This window comes from Nymphaea colorata, chromosome 8, assembly GCF_008831285.2.
Source record: "Nymphaea colorata isolate Beijing-Zhang1983 chromosome 8, ASM883128v2, whole genome shotgun sequence".
NCBI lineage: Eukaryota > Viridiplantae > Streptophyta > Magnoliopsida > Nymphaeales > Nymphaeaceae > Nymphaea > Nymphaea colorata.
The window spans coordinates 16,046,755-16,065,572 of NC_045145.1; the positions used below are offsets into that span (position 1 = coordinate 16,046,755).

General features: G+C 38.7%; 2 protein-coding genes across 3 annotated transcripts; one reads left to right on the forward strand and one right to left on the reverse strand.

Moving 5' to 3' along the window:
• Positions 1–5,987: 5,987 nt before the first annotated feature.
• LOC116259451 (14-3-3-like protein) lies at positions 5,988–10,194 on the forward strand. Of its 2 annotated transcripts, none has more exons than XM_031637280.2 (5): positions 5,988–6,128; positions 6,791–7,304; positions 7,421–7,543; positions 9,455–9,571; positions 9,657–10,194. In XM_031637280.2, exons 2-5 carry the CDS (start codon positions 6,819–6,821, stop codon positions 9,723–9,725), a joined length of 795 nt encoding a protein of 264 aa, XP_031493140.1. In that variant the 5' UTR covers positions 5,988–6,128; positions 6,791–6,818; the 3' UTR covers positions 9,726–10,194. The 2 variants fall into 2 exon arrangements, with proteins under 2 accessions (XP_031493140.1, XP_031493141.1); XM_031637281.2 differs by lacking the exon at positions 5,988–6,128 and adding an exon at positions 6,241–6,385.
• A 2,003-nt stretch (positions 10,195–12,197) lies between these two features.
• LOC116259450 (carbon catabolite repressor protein 4 homolog 3-like) lies at positions 12,198–18,713 on the reverse strand. The gene is made up of 13 exons (XM_031637279.2): positions 18,129–18,713; positions 17,362–17,525; positions 17,166–17,231; positions 16,963–17,015; positions 16,796–16,877; positions 15,702–15,788; positions 14,101–14,193; positions 13,952–13,984; positions 13,746–13,831; positions 13,459–13,570; positions 13,280–13,362; positions 13,116–13,200; positions 12,198–12,838 (listed from the first exon to the last, which is right to left on the reverse strand). Exons 1-13 carry the CDS (start codon positions 18,379–18,381, stop codon positions 12,695–12,697), a joined length of 1,341 nt encoding a protein of 446 aa, XP_031493139.1. The 5' UTR covers positions 18,382–18,713; the 3' UTR covers positions 12,198–12,694.
• Between the last annotated feature and the right edge of the window lie 105 nt (positions 18,714–18,818).

Here is an 18,818-nt window from a genome sequence, read left to right on the forward strand (position 1 = left end):
TTCCATTTTGTCTAAATCTGTGTGAACCACTACAGGAGATAAAGAGTTGACATATGCTTTAAACTCATATCTAAACACACTTTTATACTCTTCTGTTGCAATCATGATACTAGTGGATGCATTGGCCTTTTCCAAACCACACATATCACTATCCTCATACATATTTCTGTACTCAACATACAATTCATGAAGAGTGCTCTCTATAATTTCATATTTCACTATTGCTCACGTTTATCTAAATTGCCAACCAAATACTTCAAGTATAACAACTTCAACCTAGGATCCAAAACAGCTGCAATTGCGAAGAGAATATTGTAGCCCTTAAAATATTTGTCAAACTTTTCTTGCATTTTGCATGCCAATGCCCTTATATGTACATTTGATGTTTCACGATGCCTATACAAATGATGGTAAATTGATACGATTTCTTCAAAAACAAGATTAGCTGTTACCTGCTTGGTGGTAGAGAATAGATTTGTTGTATTGTAGAAGACCTTTAAGAACTGACATAAATGAGATGCATGAGACCACTCATCCTCAGAAGGCAAACATGTATAACTAGGATCACACGTTGCCAAATATTCAAAGACGTCTTTGAATAATAATGCATCTCTCAACATTATAAATGTAGAATTCCATCGAGTAGGAACATCATAGTTTAAACCTTTTTTCTCATCCAACCTCATTGCCTTTACACATTCTTTGAAAGCATGTAGTCGTTTTGGTGATCCCCTTACATATTTGATACTGTCACGAATTTTTGAAATTGTATCATCCATATCATTCATACCATCTTTAACTATCAGATTTATGATATGTGCACCACAACGGATATGAAAGTACTCCCCTCTCAATAGAAATGAAATATTATTTTTTCTTTCTACGGTCCTTCTCAATAAACTTATTCCACTATCATTTGTTGAACAGTTATCAGCAGTGACAGAAAACAGCTTCAAATAAATTTCCCACTTAGTAGTAATGCACTCTGATAAAATGTCACATATACAAATTGCATTATATGGTGGAGGCACATGTATAAAATTAAGTATGTGAGAGTGCAATTGCCAATCTATATCAATATAAGAGATTGTCAAGCATAAGTACCCTAATGTCTGTTGCGAGGACCACATATCAAATGTCAATGATACTCGCTACACTTGGTTATTTAAAACTTCTTGATATCTCTTTCTTTCCGTCAAAAACATTGATTGTACATCTTTTGTAAGTGTTTTCCTAGAAATTGGCACAAACCTTGGATTGCCTATACTGAAAGGAAGTGCATGCATTATTGTCAACTTAGCCAAACCTTTTCTTATATTGTCCATATCAAATTTGTCACTTTGTAGACCTACATTTGAAGCACCAGATTCACCAACTCCAAATGACAACATTCGTTGTTTTCCATCAAGTATTTATTTTCTGACACATGTATCTCTATGTCGTTTTAAGTGGCTCGTACCACTACTACTATGTGTAGTAAATCGTTCCCCACAATGTTTGCATTTCACCCACTCTTTTCCATTAAATTCTACTAATTTGAAGTCATTCCATACCATTGAGTATCTTTTTCTCTTGGATTGAACGTCTTTTTCAGTACATGTAAAAGATTCATCTTCTTCTACATCTGCCATCGGACGATAGTCTTCATCCCCAATGTTAAATGACATGACTTACTATTTGAATGAAATCCGAATAACCTAAACATAGAGTCATAGGAAAACCAATTACAAAAATTCTTTCAAGAGGGATTCACAGAAACTTCTCATAAACTAGAAGCTCTTACAAGTTATACATTTCAAAAATTGAAAACATAGAATTGCAATGAGCAAACAACAAAGCAGAAGCTAAAAAACTAACTTCTTCCTCAAATCTACAATTAGTAATCAGAATTAGATTTCAACCCCTTAACCGTGAACATCCATTTCAACAATGTCAACCAGATACACAGTAGATTAATAAATGCTTGTGCTAACAAAATGGTTTGGACTATTTATTCCCCTTAAGTAGGTATAAAGTTTGGTATATTTGTTAGTGTTTATGGCTAAGCACGGATGCTTTTCTTTTATGAACTATGTCAGTGATGTAAACTTATATATCTAGGGTTTCAGGGATTGTGTAATTTCATGTATATATCATAATTTCAAGTAGGATGTCTCTGTAGGCATATTCATGTATTATTGCAACACTTGTCATGTTGTAAAAACAGTGACATCATCAGATGAGATGCTCACCCAAGAACTCCATTCTATTGGTTAATCATGTGATGTGAGATCTACTCCCGAATTCCAATTATGACCCATATCCTGAAATCTGTTTCGAGAAACACATTTATCTATGCAGTTGAGAATCAAGTTGGGCGTGATCATATCCTGAAATCTGTTTCAGGAAACACATTCATCTATGCAGTTGAGAATCAAGTTGGGCGTGATCATATCCTGAAATCTGTTTCAGGAAACACATTCATCTATGCAGTTGAGAATCAAGTTGGGCGTGATCCTATCCTGAAACTAACCTACACTTGATGACTTGACCAGACTTAATGGGTTCCTATTAAGCTGCCTGACCTAGATGACTATTAATATTCCCTCGGGTTATATTGTGTTAAGATATTCAACTTTATATAGGAAAAATTTTCGAGCCACTCCTAAAGAACCATTAGTTAAAAATATACCCAATCTTTTCACACCTCTAAAAACAACGCTTAAGTTTTTTTTTCTCTTTTATGATGAACTGAAAAAGTTTGTAAATTGTCAGTTCATCTGTGTCATGTGTTAAGTTGGTGTAGAATCCCCATTTTACCATTGAATTTAGATTTGACACGAGATTTTTCATGCTAGCACACTTTTGCATAAAACTCGAAATAACAACGAAAAAAAGCATGCACCAATTCTGGAGCGTGTACCTTCAAAAGGGCGACGGTGGAGTGGACCAGTGGCGGAGCCGCGAAAGGGCGACGGTAGCACACGGTCGTCTTCGTCTCTCCTTGTCTCTGCCTCCCTCAATCGATGGAAAATGAGAATAGGGGAAAGAAAGAAGGCGCAGCCGGCAGAAAATGAAATGAGAATTGACAAAACTCTTGACCTAAACCAAACTGGCCGTCCGGCCGGCCCGGCCCGACGCCCAAGCCTTACACACAACCAGTTTAATTCCCATTCTAATACTTTATAACAAATATATGCAAATGAACATTTGTGTATGTGAAGCAACGTCGAGCATCAAAAGAATAACTCCAGCAAATTATTTTTGTGACAAAACCTGTAAGGCTCTGCTGAAAATAAATAACCCCAAGTCGTAGCGCTGTTATCAACTCCAATACAAGATGAAGAAATTGCAGAGATATGGCAAAATAAGTGGGCGAAAATTTATGGAAGAAAACCCCAATGGTGGGTAAAAAGACCACAGGCCAAAAATATTCACTATGCGCTTGAAATGTAAATACTACAGAGAGAGCTCTTCGAAGGTCCCGATACACGAATCAATACTTTTGGGGACAAAATCCCTAACAACCGCCATTGATTTGTCACAACCCAAGAGACAACAGACAAAATGAAACCTGAAGAAGGGCTTGAGAAGACAGTCCTGAACAGGTTTTTCTCCTCCTCCCTTCTCCCTTTCTTATTCTCTCTCTACCCGAGCTTTTCTCTTCAACGCATGGCCACAGCACGTTCTGATCTCTATTCTTTCACCAACGGCCGCTGTTTGTCTCTGCTGTATCTGATATAGAAAAAGAATACCATGAACCTGAGTTTTTCTTGTATAGACATTGTTTACTTCTGCTCTAGTGTGATCTTAGATATTCAAGATCAGAATTTACTCCCTCTTCCAACTATGTGTTAGTGTTAAGAGAGAAACCAAAATAAGGGTATGATAATGTAACTTATTTCTGACTTAAGATCTTTCCAGCAGCCATTGATTGTGGTGTGAACCTTCTTCCCACACCAACAAAAGAATGCTAAGTTAGAATTATGGATATGAGATCAGTAGTAATCAAACACCTCTTTCGGGAAACTGGAATCTCATGCTTGGCTTAAGAAGACGATGACTTTCTTGCAGAAAATTTGTTGTTCTCAGTGACAATACGTCTCATTCCTGACAGTGAGAGAGCTACCCTTGTCTATTATACTTAAAAGACACCGTTTGATAACAAAAACTTTACGTTCTTGTAATGCATGCCTCGAAATATATATTCCAATACAATGTTTTTTATCTAATTGTCAAGAAGCAGGATGTAATTACAAATGTCCTAATCGCACCATATTTCTTGCAGCAAGAACACTGTGTTTTCTTTCCCAACATGTGTTGTAAGAACGTGTAGTTCAGGAACACAATGTTCTTCTAACAATGTGTGCACGCGCACTTAATGCGCATGCACATATACAAACGCTCTCTAGAGTTTAGATTTCTGACTCCATGTTTCTTCACATGTGCCCTGCATTTATGTGAGTGACTATTGCAGCGCGAAAAGGGTTGACGAAAATGTGAAGGATACACAACCGGTGCTGCATAAGCCTACCTGAATGGCAGCTAACTATGGGCATCAGCCCATATGTCATAAAGCCATATGAAGGTTAAGCACTTGCAGTTATTTTACCATAAGCGTGAGCCCTGACATCCTTTGTGCTCTCAACTTGCAGTGATCATGTGCTTTCCCCGCCATGAATGATCTCACCAACTAGATGTCAAACGCAATTTGCTTAGGGTAAATACAATCTCGATTTGGTTTAGAGATTAGTTAAAAGTTCATAATCACAAATAACGTTTCAGAGTTTTAAACGGCGAGGTTTTTCTGAGTATAATACGGAGAGCTTGAAAAATACGGTAAATTTTTAAAATATTTTAAAAACTAAAAATGGGAGCAAAATCAAATAAGTGATTAGTTAAAAGTCCATAATCACAAATAACGTTTCAGAGTTTTAAACGGCGAGGTTTTTCTGAGTATAATACGGAGAGCTTGAAAAATATGGCAAATTTTTAAAATATTTTAAAAACTAAAAATGAGAGTAAAATCAAATAAGTGGGAAACTAATAACACAAACATCAAAAGATAAGTAGATTTGCAATAAATAAAAAATATATAAAAAAAAACTGTTTGACATTAAAAAACTAAAAAAACTCGTTTAAAAACACGTTTTTTCATTTTTAACGTTTTTTTTCAAAAAACCCTTTTTTTAACGGCCAATTAATTTATCATGTTTTTTCTTTTTTGAAAAAAACATGTTTTTTGTGACTATAGCTTAGACTCTCATGGGTTTCTTGCAATTCCATGATAACAGATGAACCTATATAATTTTGAATCAAAGCTCTGGATCTTTATTTCGTTTTAGGCTTTTCTCCTCCCCCTTCGACCATAAATCTATGGTTTTCACAAGGTAACACAGATTTGAGATGCCCAGTTGAGAAATCTACTGTTTGTTTTGTTTAACCTGCAGATTTGACCAATCATGCATTTAGAATCAGATAGGCTATCAAACATGACCTTACTAATTGGGCAAGTCAGATTCGGATTCACATGCAAATGTGTATACATATGAAGCTCCTGAATTTGCTTATTATTGAATTTCTTCTTTTGTCAACCCCAAGCTAAGTTTCTGTATATGGATCATGTAGATCTGTTATTAAAAGATGCAATGTTCCATCGCATTTTATATAATGGAATGAGAATCATAAGTATTTCTTACATAACTAGATACCAATATCGATCAACCACTCCCTAAATTGATTCAATTGAGGAAGATATCATTCAATTGATACAAACAAATGAGTATGAAGCGGACTTATCAATTATTATAAGATCATATTGTTCATAAAAAATAATACCCATGAAAATGAAAATCAAATTAATGACACACACTATGCTCTAACCGGCTATGTTAAGATTCCAAATGCTCTAATATTCTCGTTTTGATTTGTTTAACGGTGGAATAAAAGTCAGACAACCACAGCCAAGGGAACTAGACTCCGTCATTTTCTCCCATCTCATCGACACGTGTTCCTCGCTAGCGTATGTTGTGTACGTGTCAGAAAATGATTGGACATGGTTCTACAAGAAGGCGAGTATAAAATGTCGAGAGCGGGTTCCTGGCGGGTCTCTCGTTTTTCTTTTTTCTTGAGAGGAGGGAAGATCTGAGGTACTACTATTCACCATTTATTTGTGCATTTATTTTGGGTTTATGTTCTTCTTTTTTATTTTTTTTCGTGTTATTGACTGGATTTTTTCTGTTATTCTTTTTGGCTTTTGATTCCTTTTTTTTAGGGTTTCGGTTAGGGGACGTTTTCTTCTTCGCCTCTGTGTTTGGTGGATCATTCTCTGTCTTGTTTTCGGCACTTTGGGCAGTGGAATCTCTTTTTTCTTGTTCGATTTGGCCTCGTTTTTTTTTCTGATCTGGTGATCTTTCTTTATTTTAATTTGTTTTTCTTCGTGATATTTGATTGTAATGCTAACCGGCGGGTGAAGGATGATTAGGTATTCTTGATGTTCCACACGGAAATTGAATCTTTTCGTGGTTTAGACCTGTAACTTTTCTTTTTCTGGCCCGTTTCCACATTGCTTAATCCCAGATTGGGAATTGATCTCTTTAGATCTGTTTGCACAGTAGCATTTTTTCGGTCGGATAACGTTTTGGGGATCTCTTTCTTTCTTTTTTCTTTTCTCTAGTTTGGACGTCTGATCCTCTTAACCGTCATCGTTTGAGTGGTTGTAGTATATACCTGCGGGTGTCGTTGTACGGATTTCTATTGTTTTATGGAGGTGTGATTTTCTTCCCTTCTCTTTTCCCGTAAATGCCTGCAGGTTCGTGCTTTGATTTTCTGTGAGGAAAATGGCGGCCGTTGAGTCCCCGAGAGAGGAGAATGTGTACATGGCCAAGTTGGCCGAGCAGGCCGAACGCTACGAGGAGATGGTTGAGTTTATGGAGAAGGTAGCGAAAACTGTGGACGTCGAGGAACTCACGGTTGAGGAACGGAACTTGTTGTCTGTCGCTTACAAGAATGTCATCGGAGCCCGGAGAGCCTCATGGAGGATTATTTCCTCCATTGAGCAGAAGGAAGAAAGCCGTGGTAACGAGGATCACGTAGCGGCGATTAAGGAGTACAGGGGAAAGATCGAGGCCGAGCTTAGCAAGATCTGTGATGGCATATTGCGCCTTCTTGAATCCCATCTCATCCCGGCTACTACTGCTGCTGAGTCGAAGGTGTTCTATCTCAAGATGAAAGGGGATTACCACAGATATCTGGCAGAGTTTAAGACTGGTGCTGAGAGGAAAGAAGCTGCTGAGAGCACTTTGCTGGCTTACAAGTCTGCACAGGTCTGCCAAATGCAATCTTACTTCCACTTTTGTGTATTCAGTTCTTGTCTTTTTACCTCTATAAGCATACCATAAATGTATATTTTTTAAGTAATTTCGTTATTTCTGTTGAACAGGACATTGCTCTGGCTGACTTGGCTCCGACCCATCCAATTAGACTTGGACTTGCCCTTAACTTTTCAGTGTTTTACTATGAAATTTTGAACTCACCTGACCGAGCTTGCCACCTAGCAAAGCAGGTTCGTTTTGTATTTCTCTGTCTTTTATTATATTTTCATCATAAAGTTTGATATCGATGCTGGTTGGATTGCATTAGCACTTTTAACGTTTTGGACTTTGTGTCCCTTATCATGTGGAATTGCATTTCTAAGCTTTTTCACTTCTTTTGGCTCGTTAGTCATTCAGATTTATACCTAGCTAGATTTTTCATTTCCTGCTTTCTCGTGGCTATGTGGCACGGTTTTCTTTTTTGGGGTCCTTTGGACATGTGGTGCTTCGTAATCCTTGATTGCCAGATAAACCACTTCGGTCACTTTAAAGTCACGCACTAATTGATGATCCCATCTCTGGATTTTTTCATTTATCCGTGTGTTTAGTCATTACTGCAATAGATGGATGCAAGAAGCTGCATATCGTCATCACAGAGTTGTGAATTATCTTGTTTTGTAGTATCAGATAGATAAGTATGTTGGCATGATTGATAGAACTTTATTTCAATAACAATTGCATGTGAAAGTGGAGAGTTTACTCAACATAGTCGTGTTTTAAACCTTGTGTGTCCTCTTCAATGGTCTAGTATGCATTGCAATGTCATGGAAAGATTAGTTGGAGTTCTCAATAAACTAGTGGATGTTGTTTTGCTTTCGACTTTGTCTGTCCTGTTTCATCTTCTTCTCTGTGATGCAATGCCATGAAAAGGTTTTTTGGATTTTCCATACTTCTCTATGCTAATGGTAATCCGCTTGTGTTGCCTTTAATAGCCATGTGTATTATCTGTTTTTGTGGACTTGTTAAACATGTTTGCTATTGCTAGAAACAAGGACTCTGTGGAAGTACGTTCTAAATATAATATCTAAGTTTGTTCTGTTCCTAGATACTGACAATATAATATCTAAGTTTGTTCTGTTCCATAGACCGTCAGTATCATTCAAATGAGGAATCATGCTAGAAGCATGTTGGCCATGTTGTCATGCATCGGAGATGTTCTGGGCCTGACTTGTAACCTTTTCTCCTAACATGTAATGCTTTTGGAGTGGTACTATGGCCCTTGTGCAAAATGGTACTGATTTCTTGATGTGGAGGATAGTGGACATCTCTAGTCCCTTATACAGTTATAGAACTAAAGCGACACAAACAAATGATGCTTGTGCCTTAAAGTAAAGTGGTACTATGAATGTTCAAAAATTGAGTAGAAAATTTTGTACGTTGTATAAACTATTAACTATTGGTTGATTGTTGTGGGGATCGTCGTGGGCGATGATCAGTTGATTAACTTTGTTGCATTTTGCTCTTGCTTAGTGTTGCTAATATTAAGGCTCTTATTACCACAATGCTTCTAGTTTTTAGCTAACTTGCAAAGCACCGTCTAGTTTTAGGAGACCAAACCCAGGCTTAGGGGTAGGACTTTCTTTACTCCTCCAATGATTGGCTTCATTGTCTCAAGCCACTTTCATAATAATCCAGGCTCAAATTAGAGGCTAGACATCTAGGGAGTTTGGTCTGTGTTGGTTCTTCGGCTCAAAACTCCCTTGCAGTTGCAGTTGGATGTCACGTGTGATTAAATTTCGTAACTTGGATAAGAGAATCTGGCCAAGTTGGCACATGAAACTGTCATGACCCAAAGTATTTTTTTACTGTCTTTCCGGTAAAGATATTGAACCCCATATATAATATATTTGTGTATGCCCTTTTCCTAACTCATCCCGTTATTTTTTAAACTTCCTGTTTCCAAGAGCGGCAAACCCTTAAATTTTTGTACTTCACGATTTCTTCCTTTACCTCAACCATGGAAGCCAATCAGCAGCTTTGAATTCTGTAAAGGCCGACTGGTCGTCTAAATCCTGTGTCCAAGAATTGTTGAATTGTTTATGCCAAGCATCTTTCAGGGCCCCAAGTACTGATAAGTGCCGTCATAAACCTTGTCCTTTCAGGCTTTTGATGAAGCAATCTCAGAATTGGACACGCTGGGTGAAGAATCCTACAAGGACAGCACCTTGATCATGCAGCTTCTACGTGACAATTTGACTCTCTGGACCTCCGATATACAGGTGCTCACCTTCTCTCTCTTTCACTCTGATACAGATCACCTTCTTTCTCTCTCTCTCTCTCTCTCAACTTCATACTTGTTGTCAGGAGGATGCTGGAGAGGAGATCAAGGAGGCTGCACCAAAAGCTGATGCAGGAGCCGATGGGCAGCAGTGATATGTCAAATGTCATGCAGAAATGACCTCTGTCCTGTTTTATTCCATGAAATCATTTTATGTATTGCTGTTGGGATATTTATAGGGTCTTGACCGCACATGTGAACCGTTTTACCTACCAGTTGTTTTTTTATACCTAGGAAAGAGACGTGATGATTCCCTTGCCTCAGGAGCCGCCCAGATTGAGGTGGCTGGGTGGTGGGCGAGGGGATAAAGGTTAGTTTCAGAAGAAGCTGATTGATCCCTTTTTTCTTCTTAATGTTAGCCAAGCAAGGGTCGTGTAATTGTTGAACGACATTATTACTTAGTTGTTGCATTTTTACAGAGTCTGCGTGTAGCGATGCAACAGGAGTCTGCGTGTTGCAGATCTTTTTTCCTATTGATGTATTGCCCTGCTTTGCTGCGTTTAAAAGCGTCTATGCTACTTTCTTTGTTGAGAATATACAGGACGTGCGTGCTTTCTTCTTTTCCCTCGCCTTTCCGCTTCTGACCGATTAATGTTAGCTGAGCAAGGGTCGCGCTCCTCACGGTGGATATTCAACTCGTGGCATCTTTTCCTTATCTCCAGCTGCTGTCAACGCTTATAGTCCGCTGGTGTGCGAATGCAACAAAGCAGTACCCCAATAAAAAGCTTTAAAAGGAAGAAATCTCTAAGGCTCAGCAACTTTGAAGGACGACAAAATTTTTGGTGTTTTGTGTTATGGCATTTTCAGAAGCACATAAAAACAATCTGGCTAAGTTTGGCCATATTCTACTCGAGCGAGTTAAACGATAGACATATCTTCAATCGCCGTCTAACGGTCATTTATCTCCATGCCGTCTAAGGGTTTCCTAGATGGCGTCTTCTTACTCGATAGACATTTCTTCCATCTTAGCAACTATTTTTTGGTTCATCTAGTGAACAAATGTAGTCATCTAGATTGGCTTCGTCAACCTCTGCAACAATTGTGTTTTGGTTCATCAAGTGGACAAATGTAATCAACCTGTTTTTCTTATGAGGCTCCTTTGGTCTTATGAGGCTCCTAAACCGCTATACTTTCCGATGCAACCCTTCTGGCGGGTAAGCCCCATTGACAAAAAAAGGGAGATACAAAAATTTACAAAATTGGCCAAAGAGGATCTGATCTGCTCTAACAAGGTAGGCTGTCCCAAAACGTCTCAAAGGCCATGTTACAGGGCTTGAGGATGAGATCAATAACTTCAGCAGTGGGTTAAATATAGATCAAAACTTTTGAGAGTATAGAACATAGAGGATGCCAGCCGACTACGACTCACTTTAGGGACCAGGCCAAGAATAGCATCTATCATTTTCCATTCCAGACTCGGTCTTCTTTCTTCCTCCAGTCGATTACCTCTCCAGAAAAACCTCTCTACTGATAGCCAATTCTGAAAGCATTTATAAGGGTGCACTAGGATTCCCAACCAAGAAGGCGGACATCGCCAGTAAGGACCCATAAGAAATCAGCAACACCCTGTTTATTCTCCTAGTAACGCCCAAAGGTAACAGAAATACACAGGACCAGTAGTTAATTAGCGAGACCATGTGCAAACCATGGAGACGAGGAAGCTCGATGCAGTTCTTAATCTTCTCAGCTTTAAATTTCCTGATGAGCATCTCGATAATAACTATAAAGAGATATGGCGACAGGGGTCGCCCTGCCTCACGCCCTATGGCAGTCAAAGAATTTCTCCTCTCTTCCATTGATCAACCTCGCCTGAGATGCACTAGTGACGCGACTGCAAATCCTGTTCATGGAGACCAAGATGCTCTAGGGCCAACCTAAGGAACCTCCAGATCATGCACTTTAGACATGTCGAGTTTCCATCTAAGCTGTTCACCACCTCGTGCACTGTTAAAAATTGACACAGAATAAGTCTTAAAAGAAGAAAGGCTGCTTGCTCTGTGCTCAAAAGACGGCCTCTGATCTGCTTCATGCGGTTGGCAATAATCTTGGTGATAAATTTGTATAGGCTATCGCACAACACAATGGGCCTGAAGTCCTTGAATGCCATCGCAGACCCTTGGTGCCGTTCAGCAGTGCCCTCCGCAACCTCCATCTCTGGAAGTATGTGGAAGGTGTTGCAGGTAATCGCCTTTGTGGGGGTTGGAAGTTCGCCTAGGGCAGGGCCTCTTTCCTTTGGTTCTTCAGGATCGGCGCCTCAGCCCACGCTCCACCAGAGGGGTTTTCTCTTATGTCTGCGCAGGAATGCTAACCACAGAATTTGCTTCGCAATTTTAGGTGAAATGGGTGTTTGATTTGTAATTAGCGCAGAAACGTAACCGGTCCTTATATATTACTTCACGGGCAACGACTCGGTTGGAACCCGCCTCAAGAACGACAACAGACCTCAGGAAAAATGGAGCTTCACGCTGATCCTCAGTCTCGGAAAACTTACTTTTAGCATGGATTTTGTGAAAGGGTCTACCTCCATTAGCGACCCCTTCAAACACACGGAAAGTAAGCCTTCTACAAATCATAAACATTCATCTGGATCTTAATTTGGATAAACAAGTATCTAATCATAGAACCATACAGACCAATTAGGTTCCAACCTCGACGTCGTGCATCCGATAATGACAAAAATATCCACATGGCATTTAAATTTAAATTGGAAACTAGCGGCTTAAATTTCAGCCTCCAATTTTAGCTTCTTAGCTAGAAATAACTTTTCTCCTCCTGCAGCTGCAGACACGCGAATGGGCACTCGAGGAAGTCGTCTAGGGAACACCATTGATCTTCCTAGGAAGAATGATCACGTGGTTGTTATCACTCAATCACGTAACATTGACCTTCTCACAACTGGCGTACTTGGGAGAGACGGATTCCGGTGTGACAATGGCAGCAGATATGGACCTGGATGTCAAGTTCATGATGCAGAACATAGTAGGAGGGTTTCCGCAAGCTTCCTGAAGTGACTGCAGCACCAATCGCCTTTGCTTCCAGGCAATTCTGCGTACCAGTTGTAATATCATTTCTGTTGCGATGAGGACAGTATCCATTTATCCTCCACTGTTCCTGATGTTTTTGTCAACACAGGCTTACAATTTCGGCTCAGCAGATCCTGTGCAAATGCAAACTCTGACACCAAGGCGAGATGATCACTCCCAATTTTCTGAATGCAAAGGCATTTGGTTAGAGAAGGGCAAAGGAAATGAAACAAAAGATCATCAGCAGATGTTTTCAATCCGAGTATAAGTGAAAGAAGCTAGATATACCAGCAGAGATGGAAACTTGTCAGGTACGAACAGAGAAAACATGGAGCACAAATCATAATAAAAAAAAAAGCCCCCATATAATATTTTATTTTTCAAAAAAGCACAAAAGCTCAGGTATGAAGACGCAGTCACATTTTGAAACCAAAAAATTCAGACAATAAATCACTTCCATACCTCACTTGGCAGACCCCCAGTCTGTTGTAAAAGGTCAATAGGCAACGTATCAAGAACTCTCGTTGGGACAAGACCATCAGAGTACCTGCATATGCTCCAAGCCTCCCACTAAGTTGAGAATAATTACAAAATATGATACAGGCCTGGACAAGAAATTTTCCTACCAAAGATAGTCAACAGTTCCAAGAAACTTGGAGTGGTAGCTGGTGGCTAGAGGTTCACCATGAGCGCCCCTTGTTCTCATGCCCTGGGGTTGAGACTCGAGAGAGTTTGTAGATTTAGTATTCATTATTAATTCAGAAAGGTAATTAAGTTGGTCAAGATTGAAAACTCATAAAATAACCTGCACATTGGCATAACAGCTACAGAGCTTCAATGGATTTTCCAGGATTCGACACTTTGAATTTCCTGATGCAATTGTCAACTCTTCCTCAGTCCAATCATACTTTGGAAACCTGAAACACAACACTATTGGTTTCAGAGCATAACAGGATCCAAGGAAAAATCAAAACTACAAAGTAGATAAATGGGCCAACATTACATCAGGTTCATTTTTTCCCTGTTGGAGAGCAATGCTAAATTTTGGATATGAATAACTGTGCTTTCCACAAAGTTTAGCAGATAGCTTGCCTGTCAATCCTGACATATGGTCTCCTTATTGGCCCAGCACCAATCTGGCCTGAAAGACACCGCCTATCATATGCAGTAATGTTTATCTGTCAAACAACAGAATTGTCAGCTCGAACCATACCAAGTAGAATTATAAGGTAACAGGTGCTGAGGTACACATAGATTCCCTTTAATAGTAAAGACTGCTCCAGATTGATCATAATCACCTTAGACAATGCCAAAAACTCATAAATTGCACTCTGCAAAAAGTGACAATGGTAACAAAAGCCCTTTTAGTGTATCGCAGCAAGATAGATCAAGAAAAGAAACTGTTATTCATAGAAAACCAGCCAACAGTTTTGCATCAACATTATACCTGTGGTGTGCTGTTAAAATCCCCAGCAAGCACCACTGGCACGCCGCCCCACTTCTGAGAGAGAGCATGTGCTTTCTGCAACAGCATCCGGATCTGCAAAAGAAAGACTAACTTAATTTGGAAAAATCAGATCCAATGGGCTCATCAGGATTGCTTAATCAAGTCATCTTCCTGATGCAGTGATTAGAGGGTTAACTCTAATCCCCAAGGAAGAACTACGAATCTAATGACGAATAAGAAAGAGAATTGAATGGAAAGGAAACACAAATTTCTAGGGTTTTCAATTAATCAAATTCACTGATCTCCAATTGAACTGCAAGTCTCCCTCAAACAGATTTCTAACTACACTGGATCTCAGATCCACTATTAAAATAAAAGGCCCAAGCTCAACTTAATAAATAAAACAAATGAAGAACCAAATAAATAAATCAAATACAAGGATCCAATGTGAATCCAAACTGAATCTAATATCAGATGAACTGCTCCTGCATCACTTCCTCTCTCTTTTCTTTATTTTTTTAATTTTAAAGAAAAGATTGAGTAAAGCCATGTTGAGATGAAAACCCCCATTTGCTGCAGAAATTTAGTTACATTAGCTTTTGAAATTCTTCAAAAATATGTTTATGGATTGCCTCAACATGGTCCAAAACATGTTTTTCATCAACATGACAGGCAAATCAAATGTATGAACTGACAATCAGAATGAGAAGCATGTTAAAATCAATCCGGTCTACCAGGCCATATGTCCTAACTCCTAATGAACTGAACAAACATTAATCTGGTAACCCAAATCATGATAGAGGACACTGACAATCCAGAATCAAATACAAGGGAGAGCAATGCCAGAATTTGATGTCATGAAAAGACTAGAAAAAACAATATTTGCACTACCTAAAACAGTGGGTCCCAAGCTCAGTAGCTGCATGATCAGGGAAAATGTTTGAAACAGCATGCTACTTGCTGAATTTCCAGTTTGTTTTGTAAAAGACATAGAAGGGTAAGAGTGCAGGACGACATTGCAAAAGCTAACAAAAATAAATGGAAGTCTATTATGTCCAGATGATACTCTAAAATTCATGAAGGGATTTTTATATTTGCTCTTTATTTTCCTCAGTTCATAATTGCAGTTTGCATCTTTCTAAAATCTACGCAACATTGTAGTTACTCTACAATCTACACAAAGGATATCAACTAAGTTCAAAAGTTATGAGACAAAACAGTACAAACTTGTAGTTTTAGCTTTGCAATTAGATGCAAATTTGAATAATCATTTGAAACCAACCAAAAAGGGAAAGTAAAATCGGAGTCACAATTTCAAGTTTCAGAATGATGGAACCAAGAAATATCAAGCAACTTTCCTTCTGTTGCCAGATAAACAAAATCTATCACAAAAGCAATACAATATGGAACTGCAGAACAAAGAATTATGTCAAAACAAAAGCAATACAATCTACAAAATATAGAAAACAAAGAACTATGCCGATCCATAATTGCAAAAAAGATTGTGAATACTAATGAAATAAGAACAAAGACTTAGGCTAGCTCCCATGTTAGTTTTCACCAAGATTTTCCAAGGACTTTTGATGAAGGTGATTACGTACTTGTCCTAGTTTGATGTCTCCTCGATTTGGGTTGAAAAGAACATGGATATTACCAACCACCAACCTTCTTGTTTTAGCTTTCTTCATCTGCCTGAGCAAAACTTGTAAGATATATAGATTGTACAAGAAGGTTGCAGTATTCAGTACAAGTATGAGCAAACTATTTAAGATAGATAATATAATCAAACTAATTTTCACATCAGACTGCATTACATGGCAAAAGTAAAGCAAAAAACAGCAAGCAGCTGGTAAAGTATTGCTGTCCTCAACAAAAATCAGCAAACAATTCATTCTGGAGATAAATTAAGCTAACTTGAAAACAATAAAGTTCTATAACACAACAAAAGAAAAAATAATCAATAACAGGCTTTTGTATTCATATCTAGGCAAGCTCCAGGATGGAACCTGGTGGATCCTAGGATAGCCATTGGTGACCTTACAGACAATGCAAGGACAATCAGCCAACACAGGAAGACTCTAGACTAGAAGTACACCTAAGGTTTCATCTCTTATCCTAAAATTATGTTCTAATTTAGGATGAATTTAAAATCTCAGACTTCAGCTAAGAAAGAATGACTCTGTTAATTGACTGATGCCTTCATATTTTCCTAATCCACAGGATGTAAATTGCAGCTGTGGTCATCTCTTGCTTCTCCACATCAGAGGATTTAAAACTTTCCAAAGTTCACCACAATGAATGAGATGAACCAAAAAGCTAAGGAAAACAAAGAAAGGTATAAAATCATCCCAATCCTATTTCAAACAATAACTGTTAGGTAGCATATATGGCTTTTTCAAATGCATATTGCTCTTTTTAAATATGACAGGTTAGTATAAATAATAGAAACACTACAACAAGCAGCAGTAGTGCCAACAAAATTGATCTACAGAAGGTAACGTTTATGCATCTTAGCCTTAAACCACAAATTAACTCCAGAGACTACAGACAGAAAAAATGACTTTAGTTTAATGATGTATGCTGTACAAAGTCATTTTCCTTTTCTATTTTAAGCAGAAACTCGTGGATGTACAGAATAAGGCAGCATGATGAGGTTCCAGACAAGAAGTCAACAAATGAAACTCAATGTTGCTACCTCAAACACAAAAAGTTGAGCAACATTGTCACGAAGATCAAACCCTCTGAATTCAATGCTCTCCTCCTCCAGCACGCGGAACCTGAGAGAGTCAGACACCTTATGAGAAAAATCTCTTCACCAACCACACACATAAAAAATGAAGCTTTAATTTTAAAAGTGATTACACATTCTCTTTCCACAGCATGGCACAGCCATCCATAGCCTCTCCCGTGCGCCTCTGAAAGATAAAATAGTTACAGATTGCACAAAAAGAAAGTTCATCGAAATGCTGGATGAAAATGATAATAATGGACTATTGCCACGACTAACAATATCATTTCACATGTTGGTAACATGATTTTTAGGAATAGCGTCCCCAGAAACTAACCTTGTAGCTACCAACATAACCACCACTATTTAGAGTATTCATGAGATCATGAAATCTGTCCACCTCCTTGTACAGAGAAAATGAAAACAATGAAAAAAAACAAGCACAGGCATCAGCTTCATCATAAGCAACGCTATATGAGTTCACATGTCAATTGGATCTCAAAATGAAACAGTGCTATAGCTACATATGCTACCTGTAGACACACTATGTCAGGTTGCCACAACCTAAGCTCCTCACATATAAGATGCAAGCGCCTGTTCCATTTCAGAAAAGAGGAAGGAATATTTGGATAGAGATCACGATGTTTGACAGCGTTATCATCTCCAAGGATGTTGTGTGACACCATCAAAAACCTGTCTGTTAAAGAGTTAAAAGTAAAGAGCTAAGTATAATATAAGGAACTAGGAAAAGGTTGTTCATCAACATCGCAGGAAAAAGAGCCGTGGAAATTCAATATGAAAAGTGCCTATATTACTGCACAAAAGGTAGCAGCTAACTGAAAATGGCGATCATAAGTAAAACCATCACTAAACAGAGAATAATTCCTCATACAAATAGAACTACCATTATTAGTTAATGAACAAATAAATAAACAGAAGACAACTACGAAGCGGAAACACCACGGTAGAATATAATATGAGCTTAGAATGAAAACAACATCACATATCCAATACATCTAACGGTTGCATTAACACTATCTGTATGTACTACCAGAAATCTTCTACGAACAGAAGCGGCCACCTCATAATTGGCGCTGATGTTAGCAACAATTCCGATTGATACCCAAAAAAAAGCCGTATGTTCTACACTCGAGCAAAAGACCATAGAATCTGCGGCTCATGAGCTTCCGTTCTTTTAAATCATGCGAAAGGAGAAAAAATAAAAAACAACCAACAAGAGATCATCCAAGCGAAACTTGAGGAGTTCAATTCCCCAAATTCTGTGCTTTCGCGGCCATACCTTCGGAAGCCGAGGATATTAAATCGTCGTTCGTGACCCATCGGCGAGCCTGCGGCGACGAGTGCTTGATTCGCCTTCTCTCGTGGTTGGTCCACCGTTTCCTAAACTTCACGGTGGAGGGTCCCTCCTGGGTAGGACCCTCCACGCCGGAGCAGGAGAGGGCGGTCGGAGATCTTCGCCGTTTGGGCCTTCGATGTGCAGCCATGTTCAAGGGGAAGCGCGAATTGCAGAGGGAGAACGCCTCTGAAGGCATCTTCTGGCGGGAAAAGAGGATTGGCGGGGAAAGAGTCTAAGAGGGAGAGAGGGAACAAGAGTGAACGAGATAGCGGGTAGCAAAGATGGAGAGGAAAAGAGCGAGAGAAGACGGAAACCGTGGTGCAGAAAATAACGCGATATTGTTCACATTAATTCAAAACCGATGCATCGAACTCCTCGAAACTACGGGGGAAATTTAACGTCGTAAATTTACCGTCGTAAATTTTTTTGAAAAATTTACGGGATGAATTTACTTTTTTAATGTGAGGGTCGTTAAGAATAATTTAACGTGTTAAATTTAAGATGAAACTTTTTCAGAATTATTAGTTTTTTGTTTTATTCTCTTCTCCAATTTAAAGTAGGAAGAAATTGAAAGATAATATTCCAAAATTACCTAGGACTAAAGTTGTATTAACTTAATTCCAAAATTCGAAA

Bases quoted from the DNA above. Each gene is read 5' to 3' on its own strand.
- LOC116259450 (XM_031637279.2), bottom strand. From the start codon at position 18,381: ATGCCTTCAGAGGCGTTCTCCCTCTGCAATTCGCGCTTCCCCTTGAAC. The intron at 17,232-17,361 runs GTAGCATATGTA...TCTCTGTACAAG, and splicing joins CTGACATAGTGTGTCTACAG to GAGGTGGACAGATTTCATGA. The intron at 13,363-13,458 runs GTTATTTTATGA...TCTCAACCCCAG, and splicing joins GCTGTTATGCCAATGTGCAG to GGCATGAGAACAAGGGGCGC.
- LOC116259451 (XM_031637280.2), top strand. From the start codon at position 6,819: ATGGCGGCCGTTGAGTCCCCGAGAGAGGAGAATGTGTACATGGCCAAG. The intron at 7,305-7,420 runs GTCTGCCAAATG...TCTGTTGAACAG, and splicing joins TGGCTTACAAGTCTGCACAG to GACATTGCTCTGGCTGACTT. The intron at 7,544-9,454 runs GTTCGTTTTGTA...TTGTCCTTTCAG, and splicing joins CTTGCCACCTAGCAAAGCAG to GCTTTTGATGAAGCAATCTC.